At 49.1% G+C, this 25,074-nt stretch overlaps 1 protein-coding gene across 1 annotated transcript in view; it reads right to left on the minus strand.

Moving 5' to 3' along the window:
• Positions 1 to 20,270: 20,270 nt before the first annotated feature.
• The window catches only part of C2CD2 (C2 calcium dependent domain containing 2), a 60,369-nt gene continuing 55,565 nt past the window's right edge, over positions 20,271 to 25,074 (minus strand). Inside the window, exon 14 of the mRNA XM_068979773.1 lies at positions 20,271 to 21,047. Within this exon, the coding sequence (XP_068835874.1) occupies positions 20,827 to 21,047 (221 nt within the window). The 3' untranslated portion in view covers positions 20,271 to 20,826. The remainder of the gene's footprint in view (positions 21,048 to 25,074) is intronic.

The following is a 25,074-nucleotide window of genomic DNA, read 5'->3' on the forward strand; positions in this document are numbered from 1 at the left end:
AAAACCACATCCTTGACTATATGGACCTTTGTCAGCAAAGTGATGTTTCCGCTTTTTCATACATTAAGCTTGTCATAGCTTTTCTTCCAAGGAGCAAGTGTCTTTTAATTTCATGGCTGTAGTCACTCTCCACAGTGATTTCGGAGCCTAAGGAAATACTCTGTCACTGTTTCCATTGTTTCCCCATCTATTTGCCATGAAGTGATGGGACCAGATGCCATGATCTTAGTTTTTTTTTAATATACTGCCATTTAAAGAAAGCCAGTTTTCACGTGGCCACTTCTATTCTCCCTCCCTCACAGGACTGTGAATGCCTCCAGGGCAGCCTTGTCTCACATGACCTCTATTTTTCTCCACCTGCTAACCTCTGCGAAACACCACATTTCTCTCGGGGACTAAGGCACCACCTAACATCATGGAGGGGAGCCCTCCCGCTCTCCACAAAACCTTTGTCACATCCGGTCACTTCTATTTCCGGTTCAGCCTTGAGGTTCACCTCCACAGCAGGCAGCCACGCCCAGCCCCACTACCTATATATTTGTGGGCAATCTGAACATGTTCATTCTGGGGTCTCAGACTCCTGACCCATAAAAGGGAAATTAAGATGCCCACCCCATATAGTTTTGGGGTGAGTATAAAGTGAGATACACCTGGTGTGTGCCACTCACTAACAGTTCCTCTTCCATCCCACCCCTCCATCCCCAATTAAGTCAACCCAGTACATCCTTCCTGTATCCCACTCCTGGCTAAGACCATCTGTGGTACCATTTTGGGGAAGTATGTAGGCTGGCATACTTCCTGAATGCTGATTCCATATGCCCTCTGCCCCATTTCCATCCCCAGGAGCTATTAAAGGATGAACAGCAGACAATGCAAAGTCCAAATGAAAATACAGATTTGCTGAGCACATAATTTCATGAGCAGAGTAGAGGACAGAGTTGAAAATTCCACCACGGAAGTCAATTAGTTACAAGGAAACAAGGCAGAGAGACGGGATTTCCAATTTGCCCTTAAAATGCCAAGGATCATATTTTCCCCCAAACACAGCACAATAGTTTCTGTTCCTAGGAACACTCCTTTACATTACAAGATGTCTCAGGTGGCTCAGCATGTTTAACTTGGGGCTTCCTGCCTGATGGCCTGCACGGGCAGGGTCAGAGGTCAGTCTGGAATGTGGGTAGCAGCTGGTCACAGAGCAAAAGAGGAAGGACAAACAGGAAGAAACATGTGGAAACCCACTTTCGTGAGCTGCTGAGGTGCCCCCAGGGGCCTAGAACCGTCTGCCCACTGGCAGGAACCCCCTCCACTGGTCAATACCCGGTCATGTTCAAGGAAGTTCTCAAGAACTTCCTTGAACTTCCTGCATGATTCTGCCAGCTCATGGCAGAATACAGGGTTCCCACAAAGCTGGCAGCATCAGAGAGTGCAAACGACGGGAACCATTCTGGCCTTTCTCGAGGCCTGATGTGGCCACCTGCCTCTGGTCTGGCCTCTCAAGGAGTCCACTTCCTGGCTATTCTGTGAACACTGGGGTGCCAGAATCTTTCTGAATTACAGTTTTCTCTCAGGGATATACCCAGGGATTGCTGGATCATACGCTAGTTCTTAGTTTTTTAGGGAACCTCCATAGTTCTTTCCACAGTGGTTGTACCAATTGACATTCCCTCCAACGGTGTAGAAGGGTTCCCTTTTCTCTACACCCTCTCCATCACTTGTTATCTGTAGACTTCTCAGTGATGGCCATACTGACCAGTGTGAAGTGATACCTCACTGTAGTTTTGACCTGCATTTCTCTAACAATTAGTGATGCTGAGCATCCTTTCACATGCCCATCTGGCATCCCTGGGCTTCCCTGGGGGCTCAGATGGTAAAGAATCTGCCTGCAGTGCAGAAGACCTGGGTTTGATCCCTGGGTCAGGAAGATTCCCTGGAGAAGGGAATGGCTACCCACTCCAGTATTCTGGCGTGGAAAATCCCATGGACAGAGGAGCCTGGTCTGCTGCAGTCCAAGGGGTCACAAAGAGTCAGACACGACTGAGCAACTAACACTTGGCATCCCTATGACTTCCTTTGGCAAAATGTCTATTTAGGTCTTCTGCCCCCTTTTTGACTTGTTTGTTTTTCTGTTACTGAGTTATACAAGCTATCTGTACATTTTGGAAATTCTGCCCTTGTCAACTGCATCATTTGCAAATATTTTCCCCCATTCCATAGGTTGTCTTTTCATTGTGGTTTCTTTTGCTATGCAAAAGCTTATGACTTTGATTAGATCCCATTGGTTCAGTTTTGCTTTTATTTCTATTGCCTTGGGAAACTAAGAAAACATCAGTACGATTTATGTCAGAGAATGTTTGGGCTATATTCTCTTCTAGGAGTTTTCTGGTGTCTTGTCTTTATGCCATTTTGAGTTTATTTTCATGTGCAGTGAGAGACCATGGTCTAACTTCATTGCCATCCAGCTTTCCCAATGTCAGTTGCTAAAGAGACTGTCTTTTCTCCATTATACATTCTTGCCTCCTTTGTTGAAAGTTAATTGACCGTAGATGCTTGGGTTTATTTCTGGGCTTTCTACTCTGTTCCATTGATCCACAGGTCTGTTTCTGTGCCATACCAAGCTGTTTTGATTAGTATACCTTCGTAATATTATCTGAAGCCTGAGTTGTGATGCCTCCAGCTTTGTTTTTCTTGCTCAGGACTGATTTGGCAATTCTGTGTCTCTTATGGTTCCATATAAATTTTAGGATTATTTTTCTATGAATTATGTCTCCAGTTATTTGATATGGATTGAATCAATTTGTAGACTGCTTTGAGTATTATGGCCATTTTAACAATATTATTTCTTCTAATCAAAGAGCATGGGCTATCTTTCCATTTCTTTAAACAATATTTAATTTCCTTTATCAGTGTTTTATAGTTCTCAGCATATAAGTCATTCATTTCCTCGATCAGCTTTATTTCTAAGTATTTTTTATACAATTTTAAACAGGATTTTTTTTTTAACTTTCCCTTTCTGGTATTTCACTCTTAGTGTAAAGTAAGTGCAACAGATTTACGCATGTTAATCCTGTACCCTGCTACTTTCTGAATTCATTTATCGGTTCTTATAGTTTTTGTGTGGCATCTTTTTTGTTGTTGTTCAAGTGGCTAAGTTGCGTCTAGCTCTTCATGACCTCAAGGACTACAGCCCACCAGGCTTCCCTGTTCTTCACTATTTCCTGGAGTTTGCCCAAACTCATGTCCATTGGGTTGGTGATGCCATCCAATCATATCATCCTTTGTTGCCCCTTCTCCTGCCCTCCATCTTTTCCAGCATTAGGGTCTTTTCTAGTGAATCAGCTCTTCCCATCAGGTGGCCAAAGTACTGGAGCTTCAGCATCAGCCCTTCCAGTGAATATTCAGGGTTGATTTTCTTTAAGATTGACTGCTTTGATCTTCTTGCAGTCCAAGGGACTCTCAAGAGTCTTCTTCACCACCACAATTTGAAAGCATCAATTCTTCAGCACTCAGCCTTCTTTATGGTTCAGTACTTACATCCGTACATGACTACTGGAAAAACCATAGCTTTGACTATATATGTACCTTTGTTGGCAATGAGATGTCTCTGCTTTTTAATCTGCTATCTAGGTTTGTCATTTAAAAAAAAAAAAAAAGGCAGAGACATCACATTGCAACCAAGGTTTGTTGTGATTTTGGAGCCCAAGAAAATAAAGTCTTTCACTGCTTCCACATTTTCTTCCTCTATTTGCCAGGAAGTGATGGCACCAGATGCCATGATCTGAGTTCAAAAATACTGGAGTGGGCTGCCATTCCCTCCTCCAGTGGCCCATGTTTTGTCAGAACTCTTCACTGTGACCTGTCCATTCTGGGTGGCCCTGCATGGCATGGCTCATAGCGTCACTGAGTTACACAAGCCCCTTTGCCATGACAAGGCTATGATCCATGAAGAAGTGGCATCTTTAGGTTTTTCTATATATAGTATCATGTCACTTGCAAATAAAGACAATTTTACCTCTTCCTTCCAGTTTGGATACCTTTTCTTTTTCTTGTCTGATTGCTGTGGTCTGCACTTCTAATAACTATGTTGAACTGAAGTGGTGAGAGTGGACACACTTGTTCCAGATTTTAGCAAGGAGGCTTTCAGCTTTTCACTGTTGCATATTACATTAGTGATGTGTATGTCATAATAGGTTTTATAAAGAAGCCTCCTGAAGTCTGTGCTATCCTGGAAAAATCCCTTTGGTGTGTGGAATGCTCCTTTGTAGAAGGGAAGTTCAGTCTCTAGACTTTTCCAGCATGTAAGAAATCCTAGAACAAGGGACTGTAGATAGTAGTGTTGTAGGGGAAAATGACAGAAAAATTCACAGAGTGTGAGATTTAGCCATTTTAACTACTGATCCTGGAGATACGTACCTTACACCAGTGGTTCTCAAAGTGTGGTCCCTGGACTAGCAAAGAGTAACACCAGCAGCACCTGGGAATTTCTTGAAAAGGCAAATTCTTGGATCCCTCCCCAGACCTGCTGGAGCAGCCTCTCTGGGCTGGGATCTCCCTACTCTGCTAACCTTTAGGTTATTCTGAGGCAGCTCAAGTCTGAGAACAGCTGCTTAACCTTAAATCTTTTTAAAACTTACACGGCTGCCAAAAGAAAACAAACAACAACTGTGATCACTGGAGGGCCACAGTAATAGTGTCAGGAAACCAGATTCATCCTGAACGTCATTTAGGCTCAGGTCAGGATGACCTGTGTGCAACTTGGTGAGAAACGGTTTGAAAAGAAGGGTGATGTGGAGCAGATGTTCTCTGTGACAACTGAGGTTTACAAGGCAGCCCCCGTAATGACAACTGTTAGAAAATGATTCTGCAAAGGAAGATTAAAGTGGGAGGAATCACCCTACCTGACTCAAACTTAATTATAAAGCCACAGCAATGAGTACTCCGGTTTAGTTGGAGGGACAGAAGCATAGGTCAATGGAAATGGAGAACATATTCACACAAATATGCTCAACTGATTTTGAACAAAGGGTAGAAGCAGCTCAACTAAAGAAACATGGTCTTTTCAACAGTGCTGGAGCAACTGGACATGCAGAGGCAAAAAAAAAAAAAAAAAGGAAAAAAAAGCACTGTGACCTCACATCTTACACAAGGATTAATTCCTAACAGATAAGAAACTTAAAAGGATAAAATTTTTTTTTTAGAAAAATAGAAAATCTTTAGAAACTAGGGATAGCCAGCTTTTAGATTTGTTACCAAAAGCATAGTTTACTAAAGGAAAACTGATAAATGGGACTTCACCAAAATTTAAAGATTTTGCTTTACAGAATTCACTGTTAAGAGGACGAACAAAGTAAAGATCTGGAGACATTTTAACAAACCATGCATCCATATATAAGATACGCAAAGAACTCTTAAAACCCAAGGATAAAAATGCAAGCAACCCATTTATAAAGTGGGCAAAAGAGATAAACAGACATTTCACCAACAAAAACACTGGAATGACAAACAAGCACATGAAAAGATGTCCAACATCATGAGCCTCCAAGTACAAAGCACAATGAGACACCACTACATACCTCTCAGAACAGCGGGGACTGGGGCACCCGTGTGCCCTGGTGGGAATGGATCCATTCGACAATTTCTGATAAATCAACATGGCCTATGACCCAGCAATAGTACTGGCTGGATGGTCATCCCAGAGAAATAGAAAGTTACATCCATATAAAAGCCTGTACATGACTGTTGGGGGCAGCTTGATTCCTAACAGCCCCAGCTGGAGATAACCCAGTGTGCCTCACTGAGTGACTGTTTCTGTAACCCATCTACAGTCTGGAATACCAGTCAGTACTGAAAACACTGAACTCCTGACACACGACAGACCCTGGTGAGTCTCCAGAATGCTACTGGGTGAAAAAAGCCAGTCCCCAGCAGTGACATAGTGTGTGTTCCTGTTCACGTTCTTGAAATGGCAAAATTAGTGAGACGGGAACTAGAGCAGTGAGTGTTTGGTGGGGGTCAAGGAGGGGTTGGGGTGGAAAGACAGAGGGCATGAGGCTATAAGAGGGCTCCAACCAGGCTGGCATGTCCTGTATCTGGACCCCATCAAGGTCACCAATCCTCCAGTCACCCAGTACCGGAGCTGTGCATGGTGGTACCACTGGTGGGAAGTGGATGAAGCGAACATGGATCTCTGCGTTCTTTTTCACAACCACCGGGGTAGCCACAGTGATCTCCAAATCACAGCAGTTTAAAAGCGACGTCCAGCACAACGGGTGGGAATGGTCTGGATCCTGGTGGAAATAAAGCACATCGGACCTTGACTGGACACTTGGATATCTGAACACTGGCTGGGCATCTGGCCAGATTTTGACCACATCAAGGTGCCAGCATTAAACGTTTTAGGTGGGCTCACGTATGGTGTTTATTTTTAGGGTCCTTCTCCTGGAGAGACACAGATCGAAATGTTCACAGATGCAGTGACGTGACCAGGGTGTGTCTCTGGGTCTGACCAGTGGCAAGTCCTGGCCGGGGTGGAGGGGGCGGTCAGGTCCCGGGCAGCAGTGGCTGGGGTGGTGATGGACTCGTGACTGTTGCCAGCCTGTTTCCTGTGTCCAGGTTTTCGTATGAAAACTCCTTGTGAGTGGCACCCGTACACGTGTCCTCTGTCCTCTGCTTCCATTGACGTTTTTTGAGTCCTGCCCCCAGAGCTGACTGAAGACACACGTCAACTCCACTAAACATCTTTTTCTTCACCTCACTTGACCTCTGGGTCACTCCAGACGTGGTTGACCTTCTTCCTCTCCCCACACTCACTTGCCATCACCTCACACGCCTGAGTCCACCCAGGCCCTGACCCCACCTGACGCTTAGGTCCAGGCATGACCGACCTCTTTGCTGACGGTCCCACAAAAGTGTTGTGCGAAACGCTATTTCCTGCCCTTCACCTGAGAGTATTAAGTGGCTCAGCCTTACTTGAAACAGCTGTTCAGTTCAGCTCAGTTCAGTCACTCAGTCGTGTCCAACTCTTTGCGACCCCATGAATCGCAGCATGCCAGGCCTCCCTGTCCATTACCAATTCCAGGAGTTCATTCAAACTCATGTCCATCGAATCGGTGATGCCATCCAGCCATCTCATCCTCTGTCGTCCCCTTCTCCTCCTGCCCCCAATCCCTCCCAGCACCACGGTCTTTTCCAGTGAGTCAGCTCTTCGCATGAGGTGGCCAAAGTATTGGAGTTTCAGCTTCAGCATCAGTCCTTCCAATGAACACCCAGGACTGATCTCCTTTAGGATGGACTGGCTGGATCTCCTTGCAGCCCAAGGGACTCTCAAGAGTTCTCCAACACCACAGTTCAAAACCATCAACTCTTCGGTGCTCAGCTTTCTTCACAGTCCAACTCTCACATCCATACATGACCACTGGAAACCAGAGCCTTGACTAGACGGATCTTTGTTGGCAAAGTAATGTCTCTGCTTTTGAATATGCCATCTAGGTTGGTCATAACTTTCCTTCCAAGGAGTAAGCATCTTTTCATTTCATGGCTGCAATCACCATCTGAAACAGCTGTGAGGGATGTAATTTCCAGCATATTATAAATATTGACTTCTTAAAAAATAGTTCTGTGGCTCTTTAAGCAGGTCTATTGGAATCGAAGCACCAGAGTGTGCCATCCAGTCACAGGGTATGTGGACAAGCTCTTCTCCCCCTTCAGGAGGCGCTTCTGTCTCTACCAGCGTTTGTTTCCATCACTGCAGGTGTTAAACCCCACGTGTTACACTGGTGCTTACACGGATCTTTTATGCATATAGATCAAACCAGTCTTGATTTTCTAGGACCCTGAGTATGTGGTAACTTCTCCTGGACTGAGCTATCATTGCAATAACTGGGACACCACTGATCAAAATGGAAATGCTGCCCACACTGGCGACCGGTGACCTGACACACAAGCTCGGTTTAATGAGGTAAACGGGGCTTTCTCCCCAGTCCACTCACGTATGGTGGAAGTTGATTCAGCTCTGCTCCTATCCTCGGCTCTCACAGATGTAAGTGCCGAAGGCTCTGCTCCACAGACAAGCAACTTTGCGGGGGAGGAGCTCTGTCACTACTTAGTGAAAGCCACTGCCCGAGGTCTGGGGGTCGCCATGTCCTGGATGACGGGAGGGGCCTTTCTTTCTTAAGCCAGGAGCACTTCAGGGAGGTGAGGACCAGGGCCGTGAGTGCAGGGCAAAGGTCTCTCTCACCCTGAGGGGCAGTTTAAAAATGCTGCTGGTCTCCTGGGCCCTGATTCCCCGACCACGCCCCAACCTGCACACCTGTCAGCTGACACCCCCTGCACATTCCCCACCAGTCCAGCAGCAAGGCCTGCCTCACTCTAGAAACACTCCTTGTCCCGTCCTGACTCATTTCCCCTCTGCCTCCACCCTGTTTCTAGGGGAAGACACAGATTTGCTGGACCCCTGCCCAAAGCCCCCAGGGGTGTCTGGCTCTCAGGGTGAACTCTGAGTAGAGTACAGCCTGTGCTACCCTGACTTGGCCACACAAAGCTTGCTGCCACCCCAGGGCCTTTGCACTTGCCCTCACCCCAGATCTCCACTGAGGAACACTGGTTTCCATTCAGCCATCCCCTCCCCAGACAGACCTTCTGGGTCCCCACTGCCCAAGTGCGCCCACCCCTGCCCAAACCCCCACCTCCACCTGCTACTCTTCCTGCCTTCTCCGCCAGGCTCCAACCACTATCCATCTCCTCCCCTCCAGAACATTCAATCTATGGGGCAGGGCCTTCTCTCTTCTCCTCTGCAGCACCCGGCAAGGGACAGCTGCTTGAATGCAGGCATACATGAACTGTGTGAGATGAACTCAGCAAGTACTGTCATGGGTCACAACTGTGAAAAGGAGGCTGAGAAAGCATTTGAGTCCCTGCTCACAATCTCAACCTCTCAAATCCCATGTCCGAGAAACAGCTGCCTTCAATCTCTCTTAAATCTGCAGAATGGGTGCAGTGTTCTCCTGGCCTTCTACACAGACAATGGTATGTGAGACATATATGCCAAGCTAATGGAGCTCTTTCTCAGATACAATCATTCCCAGAAAAGCTATTAGCCTTGTAGTTGAGGGTTTTTTTTTTTAATGGGTGTTCTGGAAAAATATAAATTTTTTTTCTGTTTATAAAATAGAACATATTACTACTGCATTCTTTGCTGGCAACTTTCTTGCAAAAATATGAATCAAAGATATAGGAGGAAAAAACTGCATAGGATAAGTCCTACTATTTTTCCTCTTCAAAATTCAAACTACAGTTGTTTTCTTAACCATTCCCATAAGGTAGTGATGTCAAGGAAATGCAGAGAAGCAGAGTGAAGCAGTGAAAATGTGGAAAATGTGAAAATATCCAGGTTTGAAACAAAATATGGTAGTGGTGTGTGTGTAGTGGGGCGGAGAGAGAAGAGGGAGGCTGACTTATAAAAACAAAGTGTCCACAATCATTACAGGTTCCAGGGAGAGTTCACACTGTTGCCTCCAAATATTTGTCACAAAACCAGTTGCTCATTTACTTTTCATCCTTAAAAATACTTCCAGGAACCTAACAGTGTTCTCCAAATTGATCTGGTGAGTCCAGATTTTATGAGAGTGGCTTAGGCAAACGTGGTATTTGTGGGCTGGCAGCTTTAACTATGTACACGGGTCCACGTGTCTCTGATCACACACTTTTTTCTACCATTTTAATCTACCCATGGTGTACCCAGTGGTGGGGAGGAGGCAATTTCTGAGCGTTTGTGGATTTAAAAAAATCTCACCCACTACATTAAGAGCTTAATAAACACGAAATAACTGTAACTATCAGGTAGGTGGATATTTCCATAGGGCGTTTCCACTTGTCCCCTCAAAGCTGACCCTCACCCGTCCCCGACATCCTCTCCAGAGGCCCACATGGCTTGCTGGTCCACCTGTCCGCGCCAGGGCGGGGCCAGCGCACCCCTTCCCAGCACGGCCACCCACCCGGAGAGTAGGCACATGTCACCTGTCCATGGGTTTCACTATCATGCCTCTTCCACGCAAGGGTTTACATAAACGGGATGCAGGGTGCTCTTGAGGGTGGGGGTGGGGTGGGCAGCCCCATCGCCCAAATTCAGGGGTCTGCCTTTGTAATCTCAGGAGCCAGGGGTCCAGGGACCCTCCCCGTGCGCCCCCGGAGGCTGGGCCCCAGGACGGGGTAGCGTTACATCACGAGGGACCGTCGGCGACGAGGGCGCCCGGGGGCGGGACAGCGGGCCGGGGGCCGGGGGGGCGGCGGACCACCCGCGCCGCGCCCACGGGCGAGCGCGGCCCCGGCCCCGCGCCGGGAGCCGGCCGGCCGGCCGGGGTGCGGGGGGCGGCGGGCGGCGGGGCCCGCGGCGGGGCCGGCGGCGACGGGCGGGCGGGCAGGCGGCGCGCAGGGCGATCCCGGAGCGGCTCCGGGAAATCCAGCCGGGTTTTGACTCCGATCGCCCACGGTGCCCGCAGCCGGCGAATGTAACAAAGAACAGGCGGCATGGCGGATGGACCGGGGCGGGCGGCGGGCCGGGCGGGGCCGGGGGCGGCAGGCCGGGCCGAGACGCGCGGGGGCGGCCGGCCGGGGGTGGCTGGCCGAGGCGGCGCGCGCGGGGGCGGGCGGCGGGCGCGGGGCCCGGGCTTTACCTGCCTTTGGAATGTGCAGAGCGGGATCGGATCCGGACTCCGGGTTGCGATCCGCTCCGGAAACTGCGCAGCACCGGAAGCCGGGGGGCGGCAGCGGGGTATTGTGGGAGTTGTAGTCCTTGGGGGGCGCGGGCGGCTTGGAGGCGAGAGCCTGGACAGGAGAGCGGGAGCCGGCGGCCTGGGCCTGGACTGGGCGGTGTGGCCGCGGAGCGGGCGGTCTGGACTGGGGAGCGGGCACGGTGGACCGGGAGCGGGTGGTGTGGACGGGGCAGCGGGCGGCGTGAACTGGAGATCCTGGGAGTAGGCGGTGTGGACGCGGAAGCGGGCGGCATGGACCAGAGAGCAGCTTGACGTGGTGGACGGGGCAGTCCGGGATTGCGGACCTCATGGACAAGGGGGACCGGAGCGGCGTGGACTGGACTGGCAGGGTGCGGGCGAGGCGTGGACCGGTCGTTGGGTGAACGGGCGGTGTGGATCCGGATCGGCCGGGACACGCGTGGCGGATTCCGGCTACCCTTTCCCCGGGGCCGGAGGGGGCGTCAAGCGGCCGCGCGCGCCCCTTCCCCGGTGGCGTGGCGGGTCCAGATACCCGCGACGGGTTCGCGTTGGCAGCTCGCACACCCCCCACCCCGCGCGGACCTTTCTTCTGATGGCTCCCTCGAGACTTAATTTCCTGGGGGTGGGGGGAGGGGAGGTGAAAGAGAGTCGAACTCTATTTTTTTCTAATTTATTTATTTTTTAATTGAAGGATAATTGCTCTACAGAGTTTTGTTTTCTGCCAAACATCGGCAAGAATCAGCCATGGGTGCACCCGTGTCCCCTCCCTCCAGAACCTCCCTCCCATCTCCTTCCCCATCCCACTCTTCTAGGTTGTTATACAGCCCCTGTTTGAGTTCCCTGGTCATACAGCAAATCCCCACTGGCTATTTAGTTTACATATGGTATTGTAAATTTCCATGTTACTCTCTCCATACAGCTCAACCTCCCCCCTCCCCCCCCCACCCCACCCCGCCGGTGCCCATGTCTGTTTGCTGCCCATTTATAACGATGTCTGGATTTAGCCCACGGAGCTGCTTGCTACCCTTGGTCACCTTTCTCTCCACTTGGTAAAGGCTTAGAGGCTCTTGACCTGCCTGCCAAGCTCCTAAATTAGAGCAGCTCACTGGTGAGTGGAGATCCTGCCTTTTCAGTCCAGGCCCTGGGAGTCCCCAGAGTTCTGCCTTAACCACTGCCCCACACTGCGCTGTGCCAAGTACCTACAGGCACCCCGGATGCTGCGAACTTGAGGCCAGAGTGCCACTGCCTGGCACTAACTCTGTCCCCTCTGCCTTCCACCCAAACGTGGGGGAGGAATGGGGCTTGTATGGTCTCAGCCCTTATTCACTGAACAAATAGTCACAGAGGAATAAAAGCAGAAGAGGCCAGAAGGATCCTTCATCTAGTCCTGGGCGCTCAGGTCTGACAATGTAGCTGCCTTGTACATTTCTGCCTGCCAAAAACTCATTAATAAAATCAAAGAGAGGGACTGAACTGAGAGCAATGATTTGAAATTGATATTAGAAAGGGCTCCTTCCCCTAATATATATATAAAGCTCTTAAGAACCAATAGGAAAAAGATAAAGAACCCAACAAAAAATGAACAGTCTACGGACAGTTCACAGAAAATACAGTGACTCCTATGTATGTTAGTCACTCAGTCATGTCCAACTCTTTTTCAACCACATGACTGTAGCCCTCCAGGCTCCCCTGTCCATGGGATTCTCCAGGTAAGAATACTGGAGTGGGTTGCCATGCCCTCCTCCAGGGAATCTTCTCAACCCAGGGATCGAACCCAAGTCTCCCACATTACAGGCAGATTCTTTACTGTCTGAGCCACCAGGGAAACCCATAGGAAATGCTAACCAACTGTATTATTGCAGCTATGTATGTAAGCAATATTACAGTGAGATCATTTTTATCTCTTAGATTAGCAAAGATTTTCAAAGTTTAATAGCATGATTGTGAAGAGCCTGTAGAGAAACAAACGGTCTCATCCTTTCCAGGTTCAGATGTAATCAGCACAGCCTCCATCTGGGCCATCTGTTAATATCCACAGAAATCCTCGATGCACAGAACCTTTGGCCTAGCAGTCCCACCTGCAGGAATTTATCTTTCAGCCGGACTCACTTGTACAAATTGATCTGTGTATGAAGTTGATCTTTTTTTTCTTTGGCCACACCTTGAGGCTTGTGGGACTTAATTCCCTGACTAGGAATTGAAACCACGCCCTGGGCAGTGAAGTTGATCTTAATTTCCCATCAGTAGGGTGTGTCCATAGGGACTGGGGAGGAAGTGCTGCTGGGGCTCCTTTCTCTGCTTATCCCCAACCTTGATGGACAGGCTTCCCCAGTGGCTGCCTGGTGGCACTCTCAGTAGGTCCGCATCACGGCCTCCCACACCTGGATCACCTCACCTGTGTCTCCTCAGCTCCAGCCTGCTGAGCCCCATCCAGTGGTGAGATTCCAGCCTTCTGTTCCTTGAACACATTGCCAAGGTCCACACTCACCTCTGTATCTTGGAACATGTTCCCAGGTTCTCCCCATCATTCAGGTCTTTGCCCAGGTGCGCCCTAACTCCCAAGATCCCCAAACTGACCACAGCAGCTAATGAGTAACCCCCACCAACAAACCCACCCCTCTTGAAACATCACTCCCAGGTCTCATTCAATAAACTAAGATCATGGCATCTGGTCCCATAACTTCATGGCAAATAGATGGGAAAACAATGGAAACAGTGAGAGACTTAATTTTTGGGGCTCCAAAATCACTGCAGATGGTGACCTCAGCCATGAAATTAAAAGACGCTTGCTCCTTGGAAGAAAAGCTATGACCAACCTACATAGCATATTAAAAAGCAGAGACATTACTATGCCGACAAAGTCTATCTAGTCAAAGCTATGGTTTTTCCAGTAGTCATGTATGGAAGTGAGAGTTGGGACTGTACAGAAAGCTGAGCTTTTGAACCGTGGTGTTGGAGAAGACTCTTGAGGGTCCCTTGGACACCAAGGAGATCAAACCAGTCAATCCTAAAGGAAATCAGTCCTGAACATTCATTGGAAGGACTGTTGCTAAAGCTGAAACTCCAATACTTTGGCCATCTGATGTGAAGAGCCAACTCATTGGTAAAAGACCCTGATGCTGGGAAAGATTGAAGGCAAAAGGAGAAGGGGACGACAGAGGATGAGATGTTTGGATGGCATCACCAACTCAATGGACAAGCAAGCTCCAGGAGATGGTGAAGGACAGGGAAGCCCAGAGTGCTGCAGTCTATGGGGTCGCAAAGAGTTGGACACAACTGAGCGACAGAACATGTTCTTAGAAAGTGCTTTCTGAAGAATTTAGGGTGAAATATGATGTCCTCAAACAATAATTGATCAGTTGAGCACTAGATCCTGGACTGAACAAATGGAGCGAAACCAGTGAGTCTATGTGAAGGATACATAGGTTATTCTCTAGGTTGGAATTTAAAAAAAAAATTGGCTTTCCCTTGTGTGTTTCAGTGGCTAAGTCTCCACGCTCCCCATGTAGGGGGCCGAGGTTAGTTCCCTGGTGGGAACTGAATCCCACATGCCACAAAGAAGATTTAAGATCCTGTGTGCCAGGAACAGCCAAATAACTAAATATGTGTGAAACCCCACATAAACAGAGAAGTGCTTCCCATACTATCAGTGGGCTTTCCTTCTCAGAGAGCTGCTGTGACGTCAGGATGCCATTGCTTTAGTGTGCAGCCCCAGACTGGGGCTCTTGCTACCAGCCCTGACATTGGCCTGCCTGATACATGTCTCATAGCGCTGGTTTTTGTTAATTTAAACATAAAGCTCCTTTGCTAGGGGATACTGTGGACATACGTATCCTCAGCTTCACTTCTCCACCCCACCTTTGGCTTCTGCTTTCAATCTGGCTAATTCTTCCCATCCAGATAAAGAGAACTAACCAGCAAATAGTGTCATGCCTACTGTGTGCCAAGCAGTGCATCTCATGTTCCATCGTTCTCACCCATCACATAAAGTCCAGGAAAGACCACGTGAGGCCATAAGTCCTTGGTCTCTTCAGTTGACATGAGGTAGTAGAGACTAGTGGTCATAAAAACGGGTTATGCAGCCAGGCAGCCTGGGTTTAAATTCTGCCAGTTACCTGCCAGCTGTGTGATCTTGAGCAAGCGACTAAACCTCTTGATGCCTCAGTTTCCTGAGATCATAACTCACAGGGTTGCTTCAAAGAGCATAGACGTCAGTGTCTTAGTAAATACTTTGCAAAATCCTGGCACATAGCAAGCGCTCAGTTAGTTTTAGCAATAATTACTGTGATCGCGAGTCCTCCCCTGGTATTTCTCTAAAATATGAAGCAACCCAGTGCACCTGTACAAGCATCCAATTTGATGAATATTGACAGCATCAATATCATGAATAGTTCTGAATGCCTGGCACATGCAAGGCACAGCTTGGCCATTTGCATTACAGACGTTACGGTTCAGAGCGGAGGTGAGCTGTGCACAGCTGTGGAGGGGGATGCCCCTGGCTCACCTTGGGAAGGGGGCCTGGCCTGGCAGCTTTCTCTTGGGGCCGGGCACTGTGCTAGGCCATTCATGCTGGTATCCAGCCCTCTATGGCGAGCGAGCTGCCTTTCTTTCGATAAACGATTTACTGACACACACAGCACCCTACATTTGTGAGGGACCAAGGTCAAGGGCAGCACTCTTTGTCACGCACATCCCCTCCATGCCCACTCCGTCCCCAGACCCCGGTGAGTGCGGTAGGAGTGGGTAAGCAGAATTCCTGTATGAGCTGATACAAAGCTGTCAACTGATGTCCATCATCACTCTTCATGGGCACCATTCTAAACCCAGGGGATGCGGGCACCCACATACTTGCTGGGCTTCAAGTCTAGGACAGGGTGAGAAGGGGCCGAGTGACAGGGCTGAAGGATGCTGACAGAAGTGCTCCGGGGCAGGCACTTCACATAGAATGCAGGACTTGTTTGGTTAGACCGTAAGAACAGAAGAGGTGTGTCCTGGGGCTGAGGGGTGCGCGCACCACAATGAATGTGCTGAAGTGGCTGAACTCGATCCATCTATGCTGTGTAGATGGGATTGGCAAGAACACGGTGGGCACCTGCAAGTGACCGCCAGGAGGTCAGGTTAGGACAGCTGGCTATCCAGCACCTCCATCCAGACTCCTCCCGGACTGTCAGAGCAGAACGGACCTCTAGCCATGCAGGAAGCAGCTGTTCAACAGAGGGCCTGAGATGCCTTGATCCCAAACCAGACTCGGTGCCATCACCACCTGCTGTGTCCAGAGCAGAGAACCCAGAGCCGAGCCTGCAATGCTGGGGCTTTATGCAGGTGGACCCTTCCTCTGAAATGCAGGGCTGTGAGTCAGTCTTGGCCCTCGAGTGACCACTCCATACCCTAGTGGATGTTCAGGGTTAGGACAGCTGAGAGGAAGGGTGCAGGATGGGGATGGGGGTTGGACTGGGGACCAGTTTTCTTAGGGCTTGGGCAGAGCAGGGGGCCGGGAATCTGACACAAGCAGGGAAGCTGATAAGCAGCCAAGATGTGAGGCCTTGAGGGCTGGCACCGGATACTCTGTCTGCGCGCCCCTCCTGGCCCCTGCCCACCCCTACCCCCAGAACCTGCAGCCTGGGTCCCAGCCATCCTGGGGCCCCACCTGGCATCTACCCCTCCAACTCTCAGGCAGCTGGGGTAGGGTGATGATGGCGGCGTGGTGGATGGATAGCGGTTTCACCCCAAGGGGAACAGTGCTCCCCAAAAGGCCCTGGGGATCACACAGGGTCACATAACCACCGGGGGACCCAGGCCAAGAGACCCTGAGTGGCAGGCAGCACCTACAATTCACCGGTGCCCTGAAGTTCACTGAAGACACTGTCGTTCCAGTAAATGACTTTAGCCCCAGGCTTAAAGCAGGTGCTTAGTGGCCTATGAATCATTTAGGAAGAATGTTAGGACAGCTCCTCCTCCAACCACCTGACCAGGGTCACACCTGATGAGAGAAAGACCAAGATTCCCAGACCCTCGGAGAAGCTGAGGGACACGGGGGCAACACAGGACTCAGCAAAGGCAACTCAGTGTTTAGTGCTCTGTGGGCCATTTATTTCCTTCCAAGACCATTTGCATTCCAGCCACATCTTCCCGGAATGAACCCAACCACACAAGGTCAGTACGAGACCGCAGTCTGTTTTTAAAGTGCTACCCAGGAATACAATCACGGTCGGGTAAATTCATCACCACGCTTGGTCATCAAGCCAAACCTCTCCGCATACCTGGAAACCCTTCTGTTTTCTTCCTTAAAAAAAAAAAAAATTGTAGCTTTGATACAACACTGGGGAGGGGGGACCTATAAGCCTAAATTATAAATGGCACATTACTGGTCATTTGGAAGCTGGGGGAATGGGGCTGTGCTGTGCCCAGGCATGTCCAACCCTTTGCAACCCCATGGACTGTAGCCTGCCAGGCTCCTCTGTCCATGGGATTTCCCAGGCAAGAACACTGGAGTGGGTTGCCATTTCCTCCTCCAGGGTGAATGGGGCAGTTTGTTGCATTTTGACTGCTTCCTCATCTGGAAGGAAGGAATGCCAAAAAAAAAAAAAATAGAAGAAGGAGGAAGCAGAGAGGTGTAACCTGAGTTTGCTTCGTAGGACTAGCAGTGCTGATGTCCCCGGGCTGCTTGCTTTGGTCATCACGCCTTCACAGGTTTGGGATGGTGGTGGCAGGACCTGGCAACAGGGTCTAGGCTGGTGCTGAGACCTGTTTTTCATCTGATGGAGTTAAATGTTCTGGCTTCCAACAGCCACCAATTTATATTTCAAGTTTCAAGACTGAGGGCCATGAGAACATTACTCAGAAAACATTTGAACTGAGTGGCAGCAGTGTAAATTAACCTTTCCCTTTCTGTTCAAGAAGAAAACGTACAGCATTCTTCTATAGATGTGGCCAGTAAGACCAATCAAACGTCTGGACAGGCACCCAGCTTGTGACTGGCTGGCAGCGGCAGGCCGGGTAGTTATCTCTAGAAATCCCAGGATGCTTGTGGACTTAAACTTGAGACCTGATGGAAATAAAGTGCTTGGTCTAAACCTTCTTCCTCACAGCAGGTGTTCAGCCAGAATGATGAGATGGGTACTTCTGTCGATGCTACGTGAAATCAGACACACACCTAAAGGTCCATTTCATTCCTCAGGAAATAACACAAGCTCATCCTTAAACAAATCCAATAGAAGTATCGACAACTTACTAAAACAGACATGAGCAGCTGGTTCCAGACATACAGATACACATTAATATTAGTGTTCATGAGAAATTGCTTTCAAAGCACCACTCTGCAAGAAATTTCATCAAAACAATATTAAAAGCCCCCAAACCACTCTCACGTGTGGAAAAGGTAAAGGGAATGAAGTGATTTACAATAAGTAGGTTTTGCATTTGGTGTATAATCTTAATTGATGTTTGGTGTCAATGACATTTAACATAAATACCCTACACTATTAATACACCTGGATAAACAACTTGGAAATGAAACATTCACAGTATCAATACAGCCCGTGTTCTCACGGCACTACCCTGACCCTACCTCTCGTTTTTCTTGTCTTATTCCTATGTCAGTGTCCTCTGTCACTTCTGAAAAACCCATTTGCCGGAGACTAATGTATGTGCGTCTGGAAGGTGGGCTCCTGGAGTGACTTAAATGTACAGGTTCTTGATGTGCATCTAATACAGACACCAGCAGACACACATGTCGTCAGTACACACTCCCTCTCGCCCCAGCCCATGTGCTTCTCCCTCCCTCAAAGGTTGGAAGGAGAGCCCCTGACACTTCCCCAGGACCCTGAAGAGGTGTCAGGTCTTGAGAAAGTTGAGAAGCAGAGCCCTGGAGGAAGGTATGGAGCAGTGAGCAGGACGCTCATGGGGTTGTTCAGGTATGGGAATGGCTATGACTTCTTTTAGGGCGAGAAAGCTGAAACTAAAAAGTTGAGTTCGAATCAAATAAAAAATTGCACTGACAACTTCTGATCAGTGCCTGACATTCTTACATACACAATACCCTCTTAGAATTAATTGTGAAATGTCACAGGTTCTGCCGATCACATGAGAAAGGACAAGAAACCCTCAAGTGAAACAGAACATTAATGAGACCGTTGGTTCCAAAAGACTAGTAGTGATTTCTAGTCTGTGGGGACTAACTTGGTATGAACATACAAGATTTTGGAATGCCAGGTGCTAATTTACAGTGATAACAATTGGAGTATAATCTTTAAAAGCAATGTATGCTAAAAAAAAAAAAAAAGTCATTTTACAGGCAGTTGATAACTCTTGGGACACCTAAGGATTTTGAATAGTGCGTTTTAAAACAAAATTCTTAGTTTTTACGTTTTTTGATGTGGGCCATTTTTAAAGTCTTTATTGAACCTGTTTCAGTATTGGTTCTGATGTTTATATTCTAGATTTTGGCCACGAGGCATGTGGGATCTTAGCTCTCTGGCCAGGGATTGAACCCATACCCCCTACACTAGCAGGTAAAGCCTTAACCACTGGACCATCAGGGAAGTCCCTATAATAAAATTCTTAATGTTATTTTCTAATTTCATCCTCAAAAAGAAAAAAAGTAGGAAAGAATTCTATAAACATGATCTTTATAAAGGTTTCTGCTCATCCCTGGCTCCCTTACCCGTGACGCATATGTTGAAGGAGTCACAAAAGCACCTCTGGATAGGGACTCACCCAATTTCCTATCTGTGACAGAAGCCAGGTGTTCATAATCGCCTTCGAGTCTTACGAACAAAAATGGATCTTATGCAAAACCTGTCATCAGGATGACAGGTGCTCCTTTTCTCCTAAAAGTGCCTCATCCAGAAGGAGTGAAAACCTGTGACTGGACCCCAGGGGATGGGCTCACGGATGAGGAACGTGGTTCCCCCCAGGGGAAAGGCGAATTGATGAGGAAGGTAGTTTGGAAGATCCATAGGGTACTAACATCGCGTGCCAAGCTCACTCTTTTTTTCCACTGGAAATTAAAACAAGGGCCTCCCAAGAGCAGCTGAGCACCGTTCACAGTAGCATTCTGAAAAGCTCATAAAAGAAATCTGACGTATGTTTGGCTCATTTGTTATTAAACTTCCATCCCTAAGACTCACACCTGAGACATAAAATGATTTCCTCCTTTGCCCTGATAGTACTTTGTTTCAGCTGTTGGCAATATTTGGCAAAACCTTGAACTAAAGAAAAACCACGTATGTATGGTGAACACAACCTTGTGTCTGTGGCTTATTGCTCCTGACTTCATCTGACGGGCTGGCTGCTCTCCTGTGAGCCCGGACAGCAGACGGCAGGGAAAACATTCCGTGTGTTGACTGCTCTGTTGGTATTATTATAGCTTCCGACGCTATTCAGGAAAATGTAAAACCATGTAAGGATTTACATATCTCCTACTTGCAAATAGGCTCAAAGTAAACTTAGAAAAGTGTTCAGCATAATATGCATAGGATATATTTAGTATTTGCATAATTTTTCAAGTTATATGGCTAATACCAAAGGCAAGTGTCTTCCTACATTTGTCAGTGTTTCCGTTACTGCGGTGATTTCTCTGTTTGCCCGTGTCCCTCCTATCAGTCCTCAGGGGCACCCGCACTTTTTACTCTGAGTAGCCAATCAGGAGAGGTGACCCATCCATTCCATTCACAGTGACAGCATGGAGGGACCGCCCCCTTTGCTACGTGGTCCAGGCACCAACCAAGGTTAGAGCGCGGAGGACCGAGCTCGTTTCCCCAGCTGCCCATCCACAGCCCCTTACAGTGAGTTCCACAGCTCGCACAGGAAGTATCGTCCCATTTAACTTCAGTTCTCAGCTGTGAGCACAAACGGTGGAGTCTTCGGGTCCCCTGGCTTCTGGTGGCAAACTGGGCTTTGCAGGTTCTCTTCAGGGAAACCTCCTGGATAGAGACTGTTTTTTTTTTTTTTTTTCCCCTTTAAAAGACAAAATGGTTGGGAAAACCCCAGCTAGATGGTGGACAGGGCGGCCGTCCAGCAGCTCGCTGGCCCTGTGGCCGTATCCCGGCAGGTGGTGATGGTGGATCCACACCTGCAGCTTACCCAGAGAGGGGGCACCGGCCTACGGGCAGGGGTCCGAGGGGGCGCCATTCAGGGTGCTCTGGCCCCGGTGCCTGGAGAGCAGCTTCTTGTTCAGGATCCGGGAGAGCGTCACCCCCTTCCTCCGCGCCCCATCAGGCTGCTGCAGGAACACAAGGTCGTTGTGCGACTGGCTCAGGCCGGGGTCTTTCTGCTGGTGCCGCCGGCGGAAGAAGAGCTTGGCACCCTTCCTTAAAATTCCTCCTGAAAGAGCAAGGCACAGGGTCAGAGGGCTGTGGCGAGAGGCTGGGACGTGCCCGGGAGGGAAGGAGAGAAGGCAGCTCCAGTGACTAACACAGGCAGCCTGTGACTGCAAGCGCAGAAAGGTAGCTGGGTCAGGCCACACAAGAGCTCCCAAGCCGTAGTGAGCAGAGCAGCTTAAAACATGAGAGTAGGGGCAGCGGGCTGGACTGTCCCTTGGAATCCATTCCCAGGGAAGGCACTCAGATCTCTGACTTTAAGGGGTCCCCCAGCCCTACCCACTCCTTGTCATGAGGAACAGTATAAGTAGCAGAGCAGGGAAGGGTGCTCCGATATTAAAACCAAATTAAGGACTCTGACAGAAATGATTTTCACCTTCTTAGGAAAGTTGTTTAGTCCCCGAGTCGTGTCCGACTCTTTGCGACCCTGTCGACTGTAGCCCGACAGGCTCCTCTGTCCATGGGATTTCCCAGGCAAGAATACTGCAGTGGGTTGCCATTTCCTTCTCCAGGGGATCTTCCCGACCCAGGGATCAAACCTGCATCTCCTGCACTGGGGCAGGTGGATTCTTTACTGCTGAGCCAGCTGGGAAGCCCCTTAGGAAAGTTAAATAACACTTATTCTTTGGGGGAGGAAGAGCTTTTATAATTCCAGATCCAGTATGCGTCTATCAAGCTAAGTCACATGAAATGTCTGTTACTTGATCACTTTTGATCTACAGAACCTCAATTTTGCCTGTTCCAACCTATGCGTATTCGACGTAAAATGATGGAACGTGAAATAGAAAAAAGATAGCAGCAGCAATGATTTCAACGGCGATGGTTCCTTAAAGGTCAAAGGCCAGCTACCACAGCAACGGGACAGAGCCCACTAACCTGCTTTCACTTCCACAAACTAGTTTAACACCCTGTGAACAAGGCCCAACAGGGTCCTTTCCAGTCAGGCTGTGAAACCCATGACCATTTGCATGTAGGAGTTAAGGACTTTGAAAGAGGAATGGCTTGACGTTCCCAGTGAGGAGCTTTATAGCTAATCTGGCAATTCATTCTTTTCATGACAGATCCAGCGAGTACTTCAAAAGCTGTAACATATGCAGAAACCATCTGGCTTTATCCAAACGGGAGGCCCGAGAGCAACACTTTGCTCTTCTCGCTGAAACGTTCAGCCAGTTGTGAAATCTGACCCAGTCTTGTCCGCAGACCTTTGCAGGATCAGCACTGACTGTGGGGAAGGCAGCAATCCCGTGAATTTCAGAGGCCACACCCTGGACCTGAACTTAAGGATGCCTGTCCTACTTGCTCTGCCCAGAATGGATGGGTCTCCTCTCCTGACTGGCTGCTCCAAATAAAAAGTGCAGCCATTCCTGCGGACTGAGAGGTGGGACAGAGAGACAGAGAAACCACCACGGGAACTGAAACACTATGATAAATGTAGGAAGACATTTGATTTTGATATTAGCCATATAACTTGAAAACTTAGGAGCTTCTGTGCGGAAGCTCAAGAGAAATGGGCTGTATTTCATTCGGTCAAAGCTGCCCCCAAAGACTTGTTTTGATTTTCTCTTTGGATACAATCACCTTCCAAGAAGGCTGAATAGGATATACATATATACATCAGTCAGTTCAGTTCAGTCCCTCAGTCGTATCTGACTCTTTGAGACGCCATGGATTGTAGCACGCCAGGCCTCCCTGTCTATCACCAACTCCCAGAGTTTCCTCAAACTCATGTCCATTGAGTTGGTGATGCCATCCAACCATTTCATCCTCTGTGTGTGTGTGTATATATATATATATATATTTATAGTTATATATATTCATAATTATATGTATTATATGTATATATTTACAATTATTACAAGTATATATAATTGCAAATATATAAAAATATCTATATACTTGTAAATATATATATACACAGAGGATGAGAAGGTTGGATGGCATCACCGACTCAATGGACATGAGTTTGAGAAATGGCAATCCACTCCAGTATTCTTGCCTGGAAAATCCCACGGACAGAGGAGCCTGGCGGGCTACAGTCCATGGGTCGCAAGAGTCAGACATGACTTAGTGACTAAACCACCACCACCACCAAAGTTGGGAGGTGGTGTGTGGGGGCTTGAGGAAGGCTGGAAGGGGGACAAAGCAGAAAGGTGAATGTAAGTCTCAGTGGCTTTACTCCAAGTCAACGGGCCTGACTGGCTGCTCCCTGGACCTCAGCGGTCCATTCCCGGATCCATTCTAATCCCTGGAAGATGCAGCGTATCTCAAAGAAGCCACCAGGCAGGGTGCGTGATGGCAGGAGTCACCACCAGCCCTGGGGCCTGACTCTGGAGTGTGGCCAGTGGGGTGGATACAGTGACGCCTGATGGCTAATGACCTAGGGATTGAAATGTCCCGGAGGCTCCCAGCCTGGCCAGGTTCCCTTGGGTTGGGGTGGGAGGCACTTAGGAGGTGTTTCCGGTCTACAGGTAGCTGCTCTGGGTTAAGCTTACAGTCACTCAGTCATGTCCGACTTTTTGCGACCCCATGGACCGCAGCACACAGGCTTCAGCTCCTCAAATAGCATGTAAATGTGGGGCTGTCACATCAGAACAGAGGAGAGGGAGGGAGGTCCGAGGGACCCATCTGGTTAATCTAGACTCTAATCCCACTTCCCATTCCCATCTCCCTGGGGTGGTGGACAGGGAATGGAGGTGTGGGGAGGGGAGCAGACTGGTCTGTCCCCCAGGCCAGCTGCAGACCTAGCGATGTGGAAGCCAGCAGTAAGAGAACCTCCCCTCGAACACTCCATCCACAAAGCCCATTTCACACGTGTCCCTGTGCTGAAATCCCATCCGGGGTTTGGAGCCAGGGTCTGAGGTGTGAGTGGGGGCGGTGTCACGGTTTGCTTCTTGTCCATCCAGAATTCTTATGCTGCGGTCCTAAACCCAGGTCCTCAGAATGTGACCTTATTTAGAGAGATGGTCATGACATTGGTGATTCAGTTATAGCAAGGTCATTAGGACAGGTGCTAATCAAGTATGACTGGGCTCCTTATAAGAAGCAGAAGTTTGAACAGAGGCACCCTGGGAAACGCCACGTGAAGGTGAAGGCAGAGCTCAAGGTGCAATCTACGAGCCAAGAGGCAATATGCTATGTTGTCAGCAATCCCCCCCACCCCAAAGCTGGGGGAGTGGCTGGGACAGACCCTCCTTCCCAGCCACAGGAGCAACCAGCCCTGCCCACACCTTGATCTTGGACTTCCAGCCTCTGGAACTCAGAGAAGCAGTCTCTGTTGTTTAAAGTACCTCACCTCTGGAGCTCTGTTTCAGCCACCCCCAGGATCTAACACAGACGAGACGGGAAAGCGGAAGATCTGACTTAGGAGGAGGATCCTGAAACGGCAGCCGCGTCCTCCTGTATCCTTGAACCCTGGACACCGGGTGGAAGATCACACTGCTCTCCCTGCCAGGCACACGCGCGGTTTCTGGTCCTCATCCTCCACCCTCTGGAGCAGGTGGGCTCTGTTGTTAACTTTGCCTGCTCGGCGTCAGTGCAGAACCGGATGCTGCCACATATGCTCTGGTGCAGATCAACCCCTAACTTGACATGACTTGTCATGGCTTCTCTGGGGACATCAGCTTTTTGGACAGAGGATGGTCTCATGAGGGGCGAGACTGAGGTTTGCACCTCTACAAGCTGCAGCCCAGGTTACGTTTCCCAGCCACCTCTGAGGGCGCTCTCATCTCTTGCTTACAAATAAGGAAGTAAAGACTCAGAGAGGGACATGCTCTGTCCTGCAAAGCTTGGCTCCTCTGTGCTGCTGAGGATGCATCTGAACTGGAGGTGGCCGGCGGGCATCTGGAGGGCTGGTCTCCCACACTGCCACCGGGGAGTCCTCTGGAGGGTGGAATTGAGCAGTTCTTTGGCAGGGACTTGGATAGGCTTCCGGGCGTGATGAAAGGCATGCCGGTGGCCTGAGGAGCACAGAATATTCCAGCACTGTGAGCCCTTCTCCAGGCTCCGCAGTTTAACTCATCACATGTGAAGAA

This window comes from Capricornis sumatraensis, chromosome 1, assembly GCF_032405125.1.
Source record: "Capricornis sumatraensis isolate serow.1 chromosome 1, serow.2, whole genome shotgun sequence".
Lineage (NCBI taxonomy): Eukaryota > Metazoa > Chordata > Mammalia > Artiodactyla > Bovidae > Capricornis > Capricornis sumatraensis.